The sequence below is a fragment of the Grampus griseus genome (assembly GCF_964374135.1).
Source record: "Grampus griseus genome assembly, chromosome: 19".
Lineage (NCBI taxonomy): Eukaryota > Metazoa > Chordata > Mammalia > Artiodactyla > Delphinidae > Grampus > Grampus griseus.
The window spans coordinates 54,903,540-54,916,310 of NC_139013.1; the positions used below are offsets into that span (position 1 = coordinate 54,903,540).

General features: G+C 53.1%; 1 protein-coding gene across 1 annotated transcript in view; it reads right to left on the bottom strand.

Moving 5' to 3' along the window:
• The window catches only part of CIBAR2 (CBY1 interacting BAR domain containing 2), a gene marked incomplete at both ends in the record, with an annotated part of 40,317 nt that extends 27,823 nt beyond the window's left edge, over nucleotides 1-12,494 (bottom strand). The window contains 1 exon segment of the mRNA XM_082677840.1: nucleotides 12,480-12,494. Within this exon segment, the coding sequence (XP_082533966.1) occupies nucleotides 12,480-12,494 (15 nt within the window).
• Between the last annotated feature and the right edge of the window lie 277 nt (nucleotides 12,495-12,771).

The following is a 12,771-nucleotide window of genomic DNA, read 5'->3' on the forward strand; positions in this document are numbered from 1 at the left end:
TCGGGCGTCGTGGGATCAAGTCCGCCTTGGCGGCTGGGTGCCATGTGACCCGGGCAGTCACTTCCCCTCTCTGGATCTCATGTTCTTTTCTGTATAATGAGAGGGTGGGATCAAGAGTCCCCCCATCTCTGTTCCCTGGGGATCAGTTCCACATCCCAGGGCACCCTGCACTCTGACCCTGTATAGCTTTCTGAAAAACCCTGAGCCCACAGCTCAGCGCTGCCCCGGGGACCCGTGGTTCCTGGGAGCCCGGCCGCAGCTCCACGTGAAGGGGCTTCTCTCCTCAATTCTTTCTCATCTGCCGGACTCCTGGCAACACAAACGTTTCCAGAACAGGAAAGCCTTGTTCCCTCCTAGGCAAAGAGAAGACAATTTAGGAGCCATTAGCAGTTCCCCGGGAGAAGAGAGAAAGGGAAGGACGATGGGAAAAGAAAACCCTAAGATGCATCTTATTCATATTTTTTACAAAGCTGTTTTCCCCCTAATTTTAGAAAATCCAGAAACGTAGGTAGAAAGTACGGAGGGAGAAGGTGAAAACCCACATCCAGAAATATCCATTAGTTGCATTGGGGTACGTTTCCTCACAATCTCTTTAGTAAATAATTTATATGAGTTCATAATTTCTGTGTATCACAGGTCTGCCCCTGTTGTTTCTTATAAACTCTGCATGGGTATAATTTTTGTTACTTTTTCCAGCTTTTTATTAAGAAAGATTTCAAATATACGGAACAGTGGAAAAAAATAGGGCAACATAGTTTGTGTCCCCACCATCTAGATTCCAATACTGTTAACGTTTGCCAGTCTTTGAGCTTGTTTTATTGGCTGTATAATATTCCATGGCAGTAGGTGTACTTGAACTCAGTCACTTACTGAACAAATATTTATTAAGTGGCTACTCTGTGCCCAGCGATCTCCTAGGCACTGGGGCCACGTCAGGGAAGCGTAGGCCTGCGTTTCCTGAGTGGGCATTCAGTGCGGAACGTAGCCAGACCAAGGAGCCAACAGCCAGCAGGCGAAGGGGAATTTCTAACGTGCAACTCAGCTTTCCCGGGAGCTCAGGGCACCCTTGAGAAGGGGGAAAGTTCTCTACGGGGACTTTTGGGTTTTGTGTGTGTGTGTTTGTGTGTATTTTTAATTTTATTGGAGTAGAGTTGATTTACAATGTCATGTTAGTTTCAGGTGGACAACATAGCGATTCAGTTATATATATATACATAGTCTTCTTTTTCAGATTCTTTTCCCATATAGGTTATTACAGAATGCTGAGTAGTGTTCCCTGAGCTGTACAGTAGGTCCTTGTTGGTTATCTAGTTTATATATTCTACAGGGACTTCGGCCATCAGTTCGGGGCCCACTTCCTCAGTACGATGGAGTCATCAGGGCATCCCCCAGCCCGTGGGAAACCAGTGCCAAGTGGTCCCTGACTTTTTTCAGCCACGTCTCCACAACAGCCACCGGCTGTGGGTAGGATGCCACTGCAGCAGGGCCCAGCCCAGTGGTCCCCAAAGGCTGACCACATGCCAAAGCAGGCCTGTTTAAGCATTTGCACAGTCCAAAGCAAACAGACAGGAAGGGACATGGGAGACGCAAAAGCGTACTCACAAAGTGGGGCTGATCCCATTAAAAAAAAAAAATTCCGAGGTGGTTGATTTCCTTTGCTTTTGGTGCTAACGTGTCTCTTGCCTGGTGGCAAATGGCAGTAGTTGTAAGTGGTACTTTAGAAGTTGTCCTTTCTTGGTCAGACAAAGAGTTGGCAACCCTCTGTTAATTCCCAAAACTGGGGAAAAAGAAGAATTACTAATCTATGACATCTAAGAGCTGGGAGCTGCCACTGGGTCCATCTCACTCACTCACAGAGGATGGGAATGGCCAAGGCATCGTGACCCTTTCCTGCTTTCTCATCTACAACTTGAATTTCTTTTTTTTTTCTTAATTTATTTTATTGAAGTATAGTTGATTTACAGCGTTGTGTGAATTTATACCGTACAATACAGTGACTCAGTTATACATATATCTACATTCTTTTTCATATTTTTTTCCATGATGGTTTATCACAGGCTATTGTATATAGTTCCACGTGCTATACAGTAGGACCTCATTGCTTCTCCATTCTGTGTATAGTAGTTTGCATGGCTAACCCCAAACTCCCACTCCATCCCTCCCCCACCCCCTCCCCCTTGGCAACCACAAGTCTGTTCTCTATGTCTGTGAGTCTGTTTCGTAGAGAAATTCTTTTGTGCCATATTTTAGATTCCACAGATAAGTGATATCATCTGGTATTTGTCTTTCTCTTTCTGACTTCTCTTAGTATGATCATCTCCAGGTCCATCCATGTTGCCGCAAATGGCATTCTTTCATTCTTTTTTTATGGCTGAGTAATATTCCATTGTACGTATGTACCACATCTTCTTTATCCATTCATCTGTCGATGGACATTTAGGTTATTTCTATGTCTTGGCTATTGTGAATAGTATGCAGGTTGAATTTCTTACCGTCCAGCCTGTCCCAGTGTCCACGGGCCCCAGGCCTCGAGGGGGAGGGGCATTCTCACCTGGGAGATAGGTGAGCCACCTCTGTCAGTGAGAGAGGGGGGAAAGGATGCTCGTGGCTTCCAGGGATACAGTTCTCTGGGACGTGTGGCAGGGGCACCTTTATGCCAGCCCTCCAAACGAGGAAACTGAGGCACGGAAGGGTTTGCGCCCTGTGCCCGAGGAGAACAGAGCCGGGCGCCAAAGCCTGTGCCTCCCTTCCACAAGGGGTCCCGATTTCACCAATCAGGAAAATTCAAAAATAATAATCTGGGAGGAGCAAGTGCAGGTAAGACACCTTTTTATTTGGCCCAGGCAGAAACACTTTTCAAAAGCCAAAAAAAACTGAGGTTCCCCTATCACAGCATTTTATTCAAGGAACGAATACTGTAACGTACACACACACGCGGATGACCTCAGAGGAGGTACCAGCTGCCCCCTCACGCTGACATATTCTAAACGCTCAGGGGCCCTATTTTGCTCCTCTTTTTTGAGCTCCCGGTGGCCAAACTGCTTGACTCAAATCCCAGCTCCTCCGCCTGCCAGTCCTGAGACTGTGGCCCAGGTCTGACCTGCCTGGGGCCTCATTTTCCTCATCTGTAAAATGGGGACAGGAAGACAGCCCTTCGACAGGCTCTCGCGTGGGGTGAGTGCCCGGAAGTGATGGTCACTTTTGTTCCCGGTCCTGAAGCAGGGACCTGGCTGGGCTCAGGACAGGGAGGCCGGGGGGAGTGTGAGCGAGGAAAGTGGGAGGCTGGCCAAGGTCAACTCTACTGACTTCCGGCTCCACCAAGGCATCCGAGCCGCCTCTGTCCAAGGCACCGAAGGGTGACCTCCCCTTGGGCTCCCCGGTTCCACAGGCACAATTCAGCGTCTTCCTCGGGCTCCGCGGAACTTTTTCCTCTGAACAATAAGTGCTGAGCTCCTGTGCTTCCTCCCCCACAAGGGCGGCATCGCACATCCGCTGCGTTTGGCCGGGATGGACGTCGCGGAGGCCAAGGCATGGGGGATGGGCTCCGTCCAGGAGCAGAGCTGCAGACTCGGAGGGGTGGAGGTGTGTGTGGCCCGACACCAGGTCCCTCCCAGGACAGTCGCCCGGAGGACGCCGTCCAACCCGGCGGGGCCTTCAGTGACGACATGATATCAGAGGAGAACTTGATGAGAATGTGGAAATTTCCACAGAATGCGAGTCTGGGTCTGGTTCCTTGGACTTCTGAATGATCAGAGGTCGTTAGAGCTCAGAGCGCAGCATGCGGTCAGGATCCGTGTTCCCACGTGGGTGCTTAGATGATCATAAAGCCATCCATTCATTCAGCAAGACTGTGATCGAGCAGCTGCTCTCCACTGCGCCCTGGAGGGGACCACAGCAGACAGGACAGGTGTGCGCCCTGATTTCCTGGAGTCTCAGTCCAGAGGGAGCCCCTACTTATTTATTTTTTAAATGTTTACAGCGGCTCAACTTTTTTTTTTTTTTTAATTTATTTTGTCTGCCCCGGGTCTTAGTTGCAGCACGTGGGATGTTTAGTTACAGCATGCATACGGGATCTAGTTCCCCGATCAGGGATCGAACCTGGGCCCCCTGCTTTGGGAGCACGGAGTCTTACCCACTGGACCACCAGGGAAGTCCTGGGGGAGCCCCCCTTTAAACAAGAGCTTGGCAGTTCCGTGGGTGGTAAAGACTGTGTTCAGAAGATCTGGTGGAAAAGCAAGGTAAGAGCAGCGAGAAGCCCCATCACCCCCACTAGGACGGCCACAGTCGGAAAGATGGACAGTCACAAGTGTTGGCGAGGATGCAGAGAAATCAGAACCAGCATGCACTGCTGCTGGGACTGGAAACTGGTGCAGCTGCCTGGGAAGACAGCCTGGCAGCTCCTGAAAAGGTTAAACATAGAGTGACCACGTGACTCGGGCATTCCACTCCTAGGTATCTACCCAAGACAAACGGAAACGCCCCCACACGGAAAAGTGTCCACAACTGTTCACAGCAGCACTATTCACAATAGCCTCAAAGTGGAAACGACCCAAATATCCATCCATGGATAAATGAATAAACAAAATGTGGTCTGTCCGCGCACTGGGCTGCTATTCAGCCGTGAAAAGGAATGCAGCACAGGCTGGGACGTGGATGAACCTTGAAAACATCCTACTAAGTGAAAGAAGCCAGTTACAGAAGACCCGCATACTGTGATTCCACTTGTACGCAATGTCAAGAATAGGAAAATTCATAGAGACAGAAAGTAGATTAGTGTTTGCCAGAGCTGGGGGCAGGGAGAGTGGGGGTTGACACTAAAGGATATGGGGTTTCTCTGGGGGGCGGTGAAAATGTTCTGGAATTACCTAGTGCTAATGGTTACACACCCTTGTGAATACATTTTTAAAAAGACTGCTGAATTGTACACTTTAATACTGTGAATTTTATAGTATATGAATTATAGCTCAACATTAAAAAAAGCAGAGAGAAGGACCGGGAAACGGGCGCTTTCAATCTTTTAAGGATCTCTCCACACGTAAGTCCTGGAAAGTGTATAAAATATTCATTCCTTTGAAACTTTCCAGGCTTTCACAGGCCACAGAGCTGTGGCCCGTTCTTCGTGATCTTCTTGCTAGCGGTTATTTCTGTGGCCTGGGCCGTCCAGGGATGGTGCTAGCGCATTTTGAGCACAGTAAGGGCTCAGAAAACGCACGCGTGTCAGAAGCCACAGGGATGTCTGAGACAGTCACCTCTTTGCTTTACTTCGGAGGTCTGAATTCCATTCAAACCCTTCTGTCCTTCAAAGCCAGCCCTTGTTGGACCCTCTCCACTTAAATGTATATATAGCCTTTTAAGGAAAGAGAACAGAGTGGGTACTGCCAGGTACCGTTGGGCAGGTTGTTCACTGTGCAAGCAGCATTGATTGAACATTTGCGATACACCAGAAACTGTACTGAGCTCATTTTCTACGATGAACTTTGTTTAATCTTCACATTCACCCTTGGGTGAGAGTTGTTACTCTCAGTTTATGAAGGCAGGAGCCTTGGGAAATTTCATGATTCTCCCTAATTCCCACTCCTTTCACAGCTGTGCTGGGAGGGATGCAACTCCGGCAGGAGCCTTCCTGCAAAGCAGGCCCTGTCTGACCACTGGGAGGAGCCAGAGTTCTCCACCACCCCAGGCCTCTCCATGCCTAGAGCTGGTCTTACTTAGCTGGAGGAAGTGCAGTGGTTAGACGCTCGCACCAGGGGTCAACAGGACCTGGGTCCAACCTAGGTCCTGGCTCTGTTCTCATGCAAGTTGTTGAATCTCTCTGCTTCACAATCCTGTGCTGGTTGTGTTTCCCCATCAGTCCATGAGGGCAGGGGCCCAGCCGTCCCATTCACAGCAGTACCCAGTGCCTGGTGCGTTCCCTGGCACGTAGTAAGGACGTAATTAATATTTTTTTAACAAACGAGTGAATGAATGAATGAATGTGTCCCGCTCAGTGCTGGGGGCTGGGCTGAGACTGCAGGATGGGCCCCTGGAAGTCACCAGACCCCTGGTAGAAGAGGCCACAGCCGCCGGGTGCCCCATCCTGGCAGAGGTCAGAGTCTCCATGGGTGGTCCCACCCTGGGGTGTGATCAGAACAAAGCCCGGAAAACACAGCTGTAGGGCCCCCGCGTGGTGGGGGGGGCGGGGGCGGAGCGGGGGGAGTCCTGGCCTCTCCTGTCTAGCGGCCTTGCCTGCACCGTGACCTTCCCCACCTGGCCCCGTCCATCTCGCAGGCTGCCCCGGGCCCCCAGGGAGCCTTTCGCACGGAGAGGGGACCTTCTCCATCTGCAGGGCCTCCCGGGACTTGCATCTCCAGCTCTCCAGTTACATTCCATTCACAAAAAACAATCTAGATCTTAAGACGTATGAGCGCATTAAAAGGAAAGAAGCGAGGTGGAAAAATGAGCTCAGGGAGCCAGCAAGCTGGGACTGGGGCACCGGAAGTGGCTGCTCCGCCCCCTTTCCGCCCACCCGCACACATGCCAGCCGGGGGAGCCTTTCCATCTGCCGTGTGGGCTGCCCGAGCTGTGGAGATGGGCGGAGTGGCCCGAGAGGCAAAGAGTTTCAGCGGTGGAGGCCCCCTACCCCTCCACCAGCCGTTCCATTCTTCCCTCTCAACCGGGGCTGCCGGGGACTGTCGGGCAGGTCGTTTATTCTACGCGAAGACCTGGCTCCGTCCAGCAAGCCGCGTGCCCTGGCGTGGGGTTCTGGGGCCCAGCGGAGCATCTTTTCCTCACACACAAAGGCACCACCTGGGCTAATGGTCCTGGCTCCTGTATCTTTACTTCTAAGACGCTTAAAACAGAACTTTGCTAAGTGTGACTCCGCTTCCACCACCCCCACCCCCACTCTGAGACTCTCCATGGTTCCCACTGACCTACAGGATAAAAATTAGGATAATAATAACATAGCGCTCACACTGCCTAATCATTTACGGTATGCCCAGACTGCGCTAAGGGATTTTGCGTGCAATGCCTCTTCCCCCATCACGTGCAATCTTTATATTACCAAGCATAACACATATATAGAAAACTGCACAAAACATCTATGTACTGTCTAACAAACTATAAACACATTTAACCTTCATTTCCATCCCATTTTCCAGAGGAGGAGACTGAGATGCAGAGGGTAAGTTGCAGGCCTGAGATCACACAGTGAATGGCAGAGGCAGGATTAAACCCAGGCCTCCGGCTGCATCAGCCCACGGGGATCCTGTGCTGGCTCGGCTCACGGAATCCTCACAACCCCCTGCCAGGGGCTTCTCGCCTTGTGCCCATTTTCCAGATGGGACAGGGAGGTCAGAGAGCTCAGTCACTTCCTTGTCCAGGGCTCGAGGCCCAGCATGGAGGATACCAGATCACACCACCACACTGTGCCTCTGCGCACAGTAGGTGCTGGATAAATGCCCATGTGAGTGAGGGTTGGGTGCAGTGATGTGCACCAGTGCCCGGTCCCTCTCCAGGAAGTTTTGTGAGAGGCAGAGGGGGTCCGCATTCCCTGGGAGGCCGGGTCAGATGTGGAGGCTGATGTGGGGGCCTTTACCCCTTAAGTTGCTCCCCTCTCCCCGACTTTCCTCTTCCCCAGAAGAAGCTTGTTTCAGGACGGAGTCCCAAGGTTGCTGTCCTTTGCCTCCCACTGGCCCCTCTGGAGCAGGCTCCCCGCCTGCACCTCCTCATGCCCCAGTGTGCTTTGCACACAGTAGGGCCTAAATGGATTGAATTCCAAACAGCAGGGTCATCTCTGCCACTGGGAGAGCCCGTGTTCACACCCCACCCCCGGCCTTGCCACCTTGAGAAAACGACTTGGCTGCTCTGGCCCTCAGTTTCCTCACCTGCAAAATGGGATGAACACCTTGCCCTAGGTTTGTTGTGTGGCTGACACCACCTACTCTGCGCAGCGTCCCTGCGAGGGTGTTGGCACCTGTGGCGACAGCTCTGTCCCCGTCGTCACGTGGCAGCACACACACATCTGGTGGCTTAAACAAAATCAGGGGCGAGGGGCTTCCCTGGCGGTGCCGTGGTTAAGAATCCGCCTGCCAATGCAGGGGACAGGGGTTCGAGCCCTGGTCCAGGAAGATCCCACGTGCCGCGGAGCAACTAAGCCCGTGCGCCACAACTACTGAGCCCGCGCTCTAGGGCCCGAGAACCACAACTGCTGAAGCCCGTGCTCCTAGAGCCCGTGCTCCGCAACAAGAGAAGCCACTGCCATGAGAAGCCCTCGCACCGCAACAAAGAGTAGCCCCCGCTCGCCGCAACTAGAGAAAGCCCGCGTGCAGCAACGAAGACCCAACGCAGCCAAAAATAAATAAATAAAATCTATTTAAAAAAAGAACCTGCTGTATAAAAATAAATAAAAATAAAAGTCAAAAAAATAATTAAAAAATAAAGAAACCCAGAGGCTGTGCTTCACCTTGGATCCTCGTCCACATGTGGCCCCAGGAGCCTGATTCCTGTTAGGGGATTTTTTTTTCTCTTCCTGTTGCATCTGTCAGTATCATAAATACTTGCAAGGGGAAGAAAAAAAATTCCCCCAGACTTTACGTCAACACAAACAGCCCTAATTGGTCCTGGAGCCTCATAATTCTCAGATTGTCTTGACCATGTGTATCTGGGAAATTCACAGCAGCAAAGGTGAAGGGTGTTTTCATTCGTAAATTGAAGTGGAGGCTTTGTCTTCCCCTGAAATGTGGCTCCGGCTCCTTGCCTTGGGGCACTTTTTCTATGTGTGTGCAGAAATCTGACTTATCGCTTTCTTAGGGGAAAGGAGAAAATGCATGAATATTTAATTATTCTGCTGCCAGGAGGGGAGGGTTGGGAGCTAAATGAATAAAGGGCTGGATTTTTCTTTTCAAAGGCCACGGCAGGATCCGACCTGGCCCTTCAGATTTACCCCGTCCTCCCGCCCTGTGTCCTGTTGGGGGCCACAGCTGTCATGTTCCTGCCACCCCGGCCGCTCTAGTTTTGGAAGGGATCAGCCGTAGGCGTGTTTGGGTCATTTCCGGTCGGTTCTTCTGGGCTCCTTGGCATATTTTGTTTGGCTTGCAACAAACATAGGCGAAGGGGGTGGGGAAAGGGGAGGTAAGGTCCAAGCACATCTTTGGCCGAAGAACTGCTGGCCAACAGGGAAGGGGAACCTGTGGCTGATGAGGCTAGAACATTCTGCAGTGTGAAAGCCAAAAAATTCCAAAAGAAACATTCTGTAGTTTCCAGCCTGTAAGGGGAGGAAGAGGATTTCCTCTTTGGGCGGCTTCTGGGGGCTCTGGGGAGGGCCCCCCATCAGTGGCGGCCCCTCTGGCGGCCAGCACGGAGGGGCGGCGGCGGGGGCGGGGGACGGGAAACAGGTTCGGGAGTCTGGGCAGGACCAAATTTGGAGAAACTCAGGGGCAAGCATTTCAGCCCAGGCAGGAATAGGACTCTCTGTAAGGCAGAACACTCTCCCCCAGCGGTGGTCCTGGGGAGAGCTGCCTCTGCTTCTTGGGGGAGGGGGCTGTAAACTGAGGCACCAGCGTACCTTCACTTTGCAGAGAGAGTTTAAATGAGGACTGCATGTCGGGGGAGAATGACTACAAGTACCGCTGGCCGAGCACATACTGTGTACCGCAGGCTTCCCTGCATCCTCAGCACACATCCCTGCAAGGGACGGGCCATTAGGTCCGTAAGACAGATGTGGAAACCGTGGCTCAGAGAGGCACACGGGCTGACCCAGGCTCCGTAGAAAGAACCATCTCTTCCCCAGTAGATGATTTTAAGTTGCACTATTCTCTGTTTAACGACAGGAGGCCAGCTGTAAAGGCATTCTCTATAAACTGTTGAACATAAAATAATGGAGAATTCAAATTTTTCATGATTAGGAATAGTTCAGGCAATCGTGTTAGGCCAATTTTGTTATAGCGGGTCCCTTTCCTGCCATCTGACAGAAAATGGGCATAAATGATGCGCAAATAGCCCACCTTTCACATCAATGAAGCTGTAATAAAAATTCAAAAATGTTTTTAAATGATAAAGATGTTCGCAGTGTGAACAGCATCCCCTCGGATTTGGCACCTTGTGCAGTGCACAACCTAAACAACCGAACACAGCAGCCCTGAAGAGTGAGCAGATTTGAACCCAGGGCTGTCTTTCCAGAGCCTGGGTACTGCCAGGCTCCTCCCATGGCTTAGCTGGCTTGCGATTTGGCCCCATCCCAGCTTCTCACTGCTAATGACAAAGAGCACTTGATGAATCAGAAAGGAAGGAATAGAGGTGTAGGGATTAGATCCAGTTTTTATCACTCTCTCCCGAGTCCTAGCACAGGGCCTGGCATGCAGTGGGCTCCTTAAGGCAGCCTGAATGAATGATTGTGTGAATGAAAGCTAAGTCCACTCCTCTCCCCACCCCCTCGTCTGCATCCCACACGGCCCTGAGCTCAGGGGTGGTGGCAGATGGAGGGGCCACAATCTGAAACCCCACTGAGCCGAGGGAAGAGAGCCAGTTCCCACAGGCCCCGGGACACAGTGAGCCGTGTGAAAGCCGCCGGCCAGAGCCTCTTGTAATCAGGGACAATGCTTGGCCCTCATTCCCGAAGGACATCCCGGGGTCTCCGGAGGCTGGACCAGTCCTGCCAAGTGCTCTGGCCTTCTGCCCGCCCAGCGCCGCCTGGTGAGGGTGGGGCCCACCTGGCGACTCCTTCCTTCCAGCTGCTGGCTCCGGGGGTTCCGGCCACGCTTTCCTGTGGCCGCCCCTTCTCTTCCCGGCCCCCACCCTGCTGGCCTTGCTGCTCCAGTTTCTGCCTGCCACCAGCCCCGGCCTTTCTGGGCTGTCCCTCTGGGGCACGGGGCTGCGGGCCTCAGCCCCCCACGAGGGGGTGACGGCTCTGGCTCTGTGCAGCTGACTCGTGTGTCACGCTCGCTGAGGGTGGGTCTTGAGACAGCAGTGCTCCCCTGTGTAATGGGACCGTGTGGGCGCCCTCTGCACTCACTCCCTCAGGCCTTGCGCGGCGGTCCTTGGGTGGGCTGGGGTCGCTATCCCACCTTCACAGGTGGGGAATCTGAGGCTCTGAGAGCTTGAGGGACTTGCCAGGGTCACGGTAAGTTTATCAGAGGCAGGCAAGGTCTGAGCCCAGGCACGCCCGCCTCCAAACGGGGAGTGTCTAACCATTCTGCCTACCTGCCCTGCACACCCAGGACTTCAGCCCGCGCACCCAGGCCGCATCTGGGATTCTCACCCCTGGTGGAGATGCCCAGGACTGTGCTGGAAGCAGAGAGAACGTTCCCCTTGCCCCACCCCCACCAGCTCCTGGCTCCGGTGACATCCAACAGAACACCCTAAATGGGCCAGGAAGTTGGATGAGCTTTGCCCAAACAGTGTTCTTATGGGGGAGACCAGAAGCGGTTGTGTTGCTTCCTTCTGAAGTTTCTCCAGGACAGACCCCGGGGTGTGTGTGTGTGTGTGTGTGTGTGTGTGTGTGTGTGTGTGTGTGTGTGTGTGTGTGTGTGTGTGTGTGTGTGTGTGTGTGTGTGTGTGTGTGTGTGTGTGTGTGTGTTACCACCTTCACCTGGAGAACCGATGTCTCCTCAGAGCCTGGCTGTCAGAGCGAAGAGGGGGCGGACAGTGGGAGGGGTTGGAAGGAGAAGAGAGGGGAAGGCAGGCAGGGAACACGCTCAAGCCACAACGCCGGGGGGGGGGTGGTTATGAGAGAGAAGGCATGGCTCCTCCGGTGGGGGTCGCCGGGGCATGGGGACCGTGTCTGCCCCCCAGATCCCCAGGGAAGCCCTGTCAGTGGGAGCCACTGTGCTGTGGAGGAGAGAGCCCTGGCCCGGGGTGGGCAGCAGAGCCTCAGTGCTGACACTTGCTAACAGTTGCGTTCCTGGGTGGATGTACTGCCACCCTGACCCTCAGTCTCTTCATCTGGAAAGTGAGCAGAACATAGTTCCTACCTCGTGGGTGGTTGTGGGGAGTAGATAAGCCAGCAAGACGAAATTAGCGGCCTCCTCAGTGCTCATACACATTAGGAAGAAAAGGAAGAAGGCTCAGGCCATCCCAAAAGGTCAGTTTGAGGGCTGAGGGAAAGAATTCTCCATTTCCTCCAGGGCCTGGCCTCGCTTTGGCCCCACTTCCTGTCCCAAGCTGGCCAATCAGGCCTGCCCAGATTTAACCCCTCCCCTGCCCAAAGTCACCTCAGCCATTTGGCCAGGGCCTGACCTCGCCCATTTGGTTTGATTGGCCTCAGCCTGCATTCTGGGTACCATCCAGGACGGTCTCCCCACGCTGCACAGCTGCAGCACCCCCGACCCTTCCAGTCGCTCCGATTTCCTGGTGCTCTAGGGCTCAAGGTCAGGGGGTCATGCAGCTCACTTCCTCTCCCTGCAAGTCTGGACCCCATTTCCTTGTCCATGGAGCAGCTCAGGCGACCTGAACATCCTTCCAGCTCCACCTCCCACAAGGTCCTCACTCAGGGTGACACTTACCTCCACCTCTGCCATCTTGCTAGAAAAGTCTCAGGGAAGGGCTTTGATTGGTCCTGGTGAGGTCACATGCCCCTCCTAGCACCAATCACAGTGGCTAGGAGAATGGGAAACAGTGATTGGCCCAGACTGGGTCACATGTTCTCCCCTGTTGCAGAGGGACAAGAGCAAAATACTGTGATTGGCACCTGCCCCCAGAACCTCAGGGTTGGGGCGGGAGAAGCCACTCCCCCAAGTCAGGGACGCAGTTGTGCAGCTCTTGAGGAAAGCCCAAATGCCAGATGTCCACACTTAG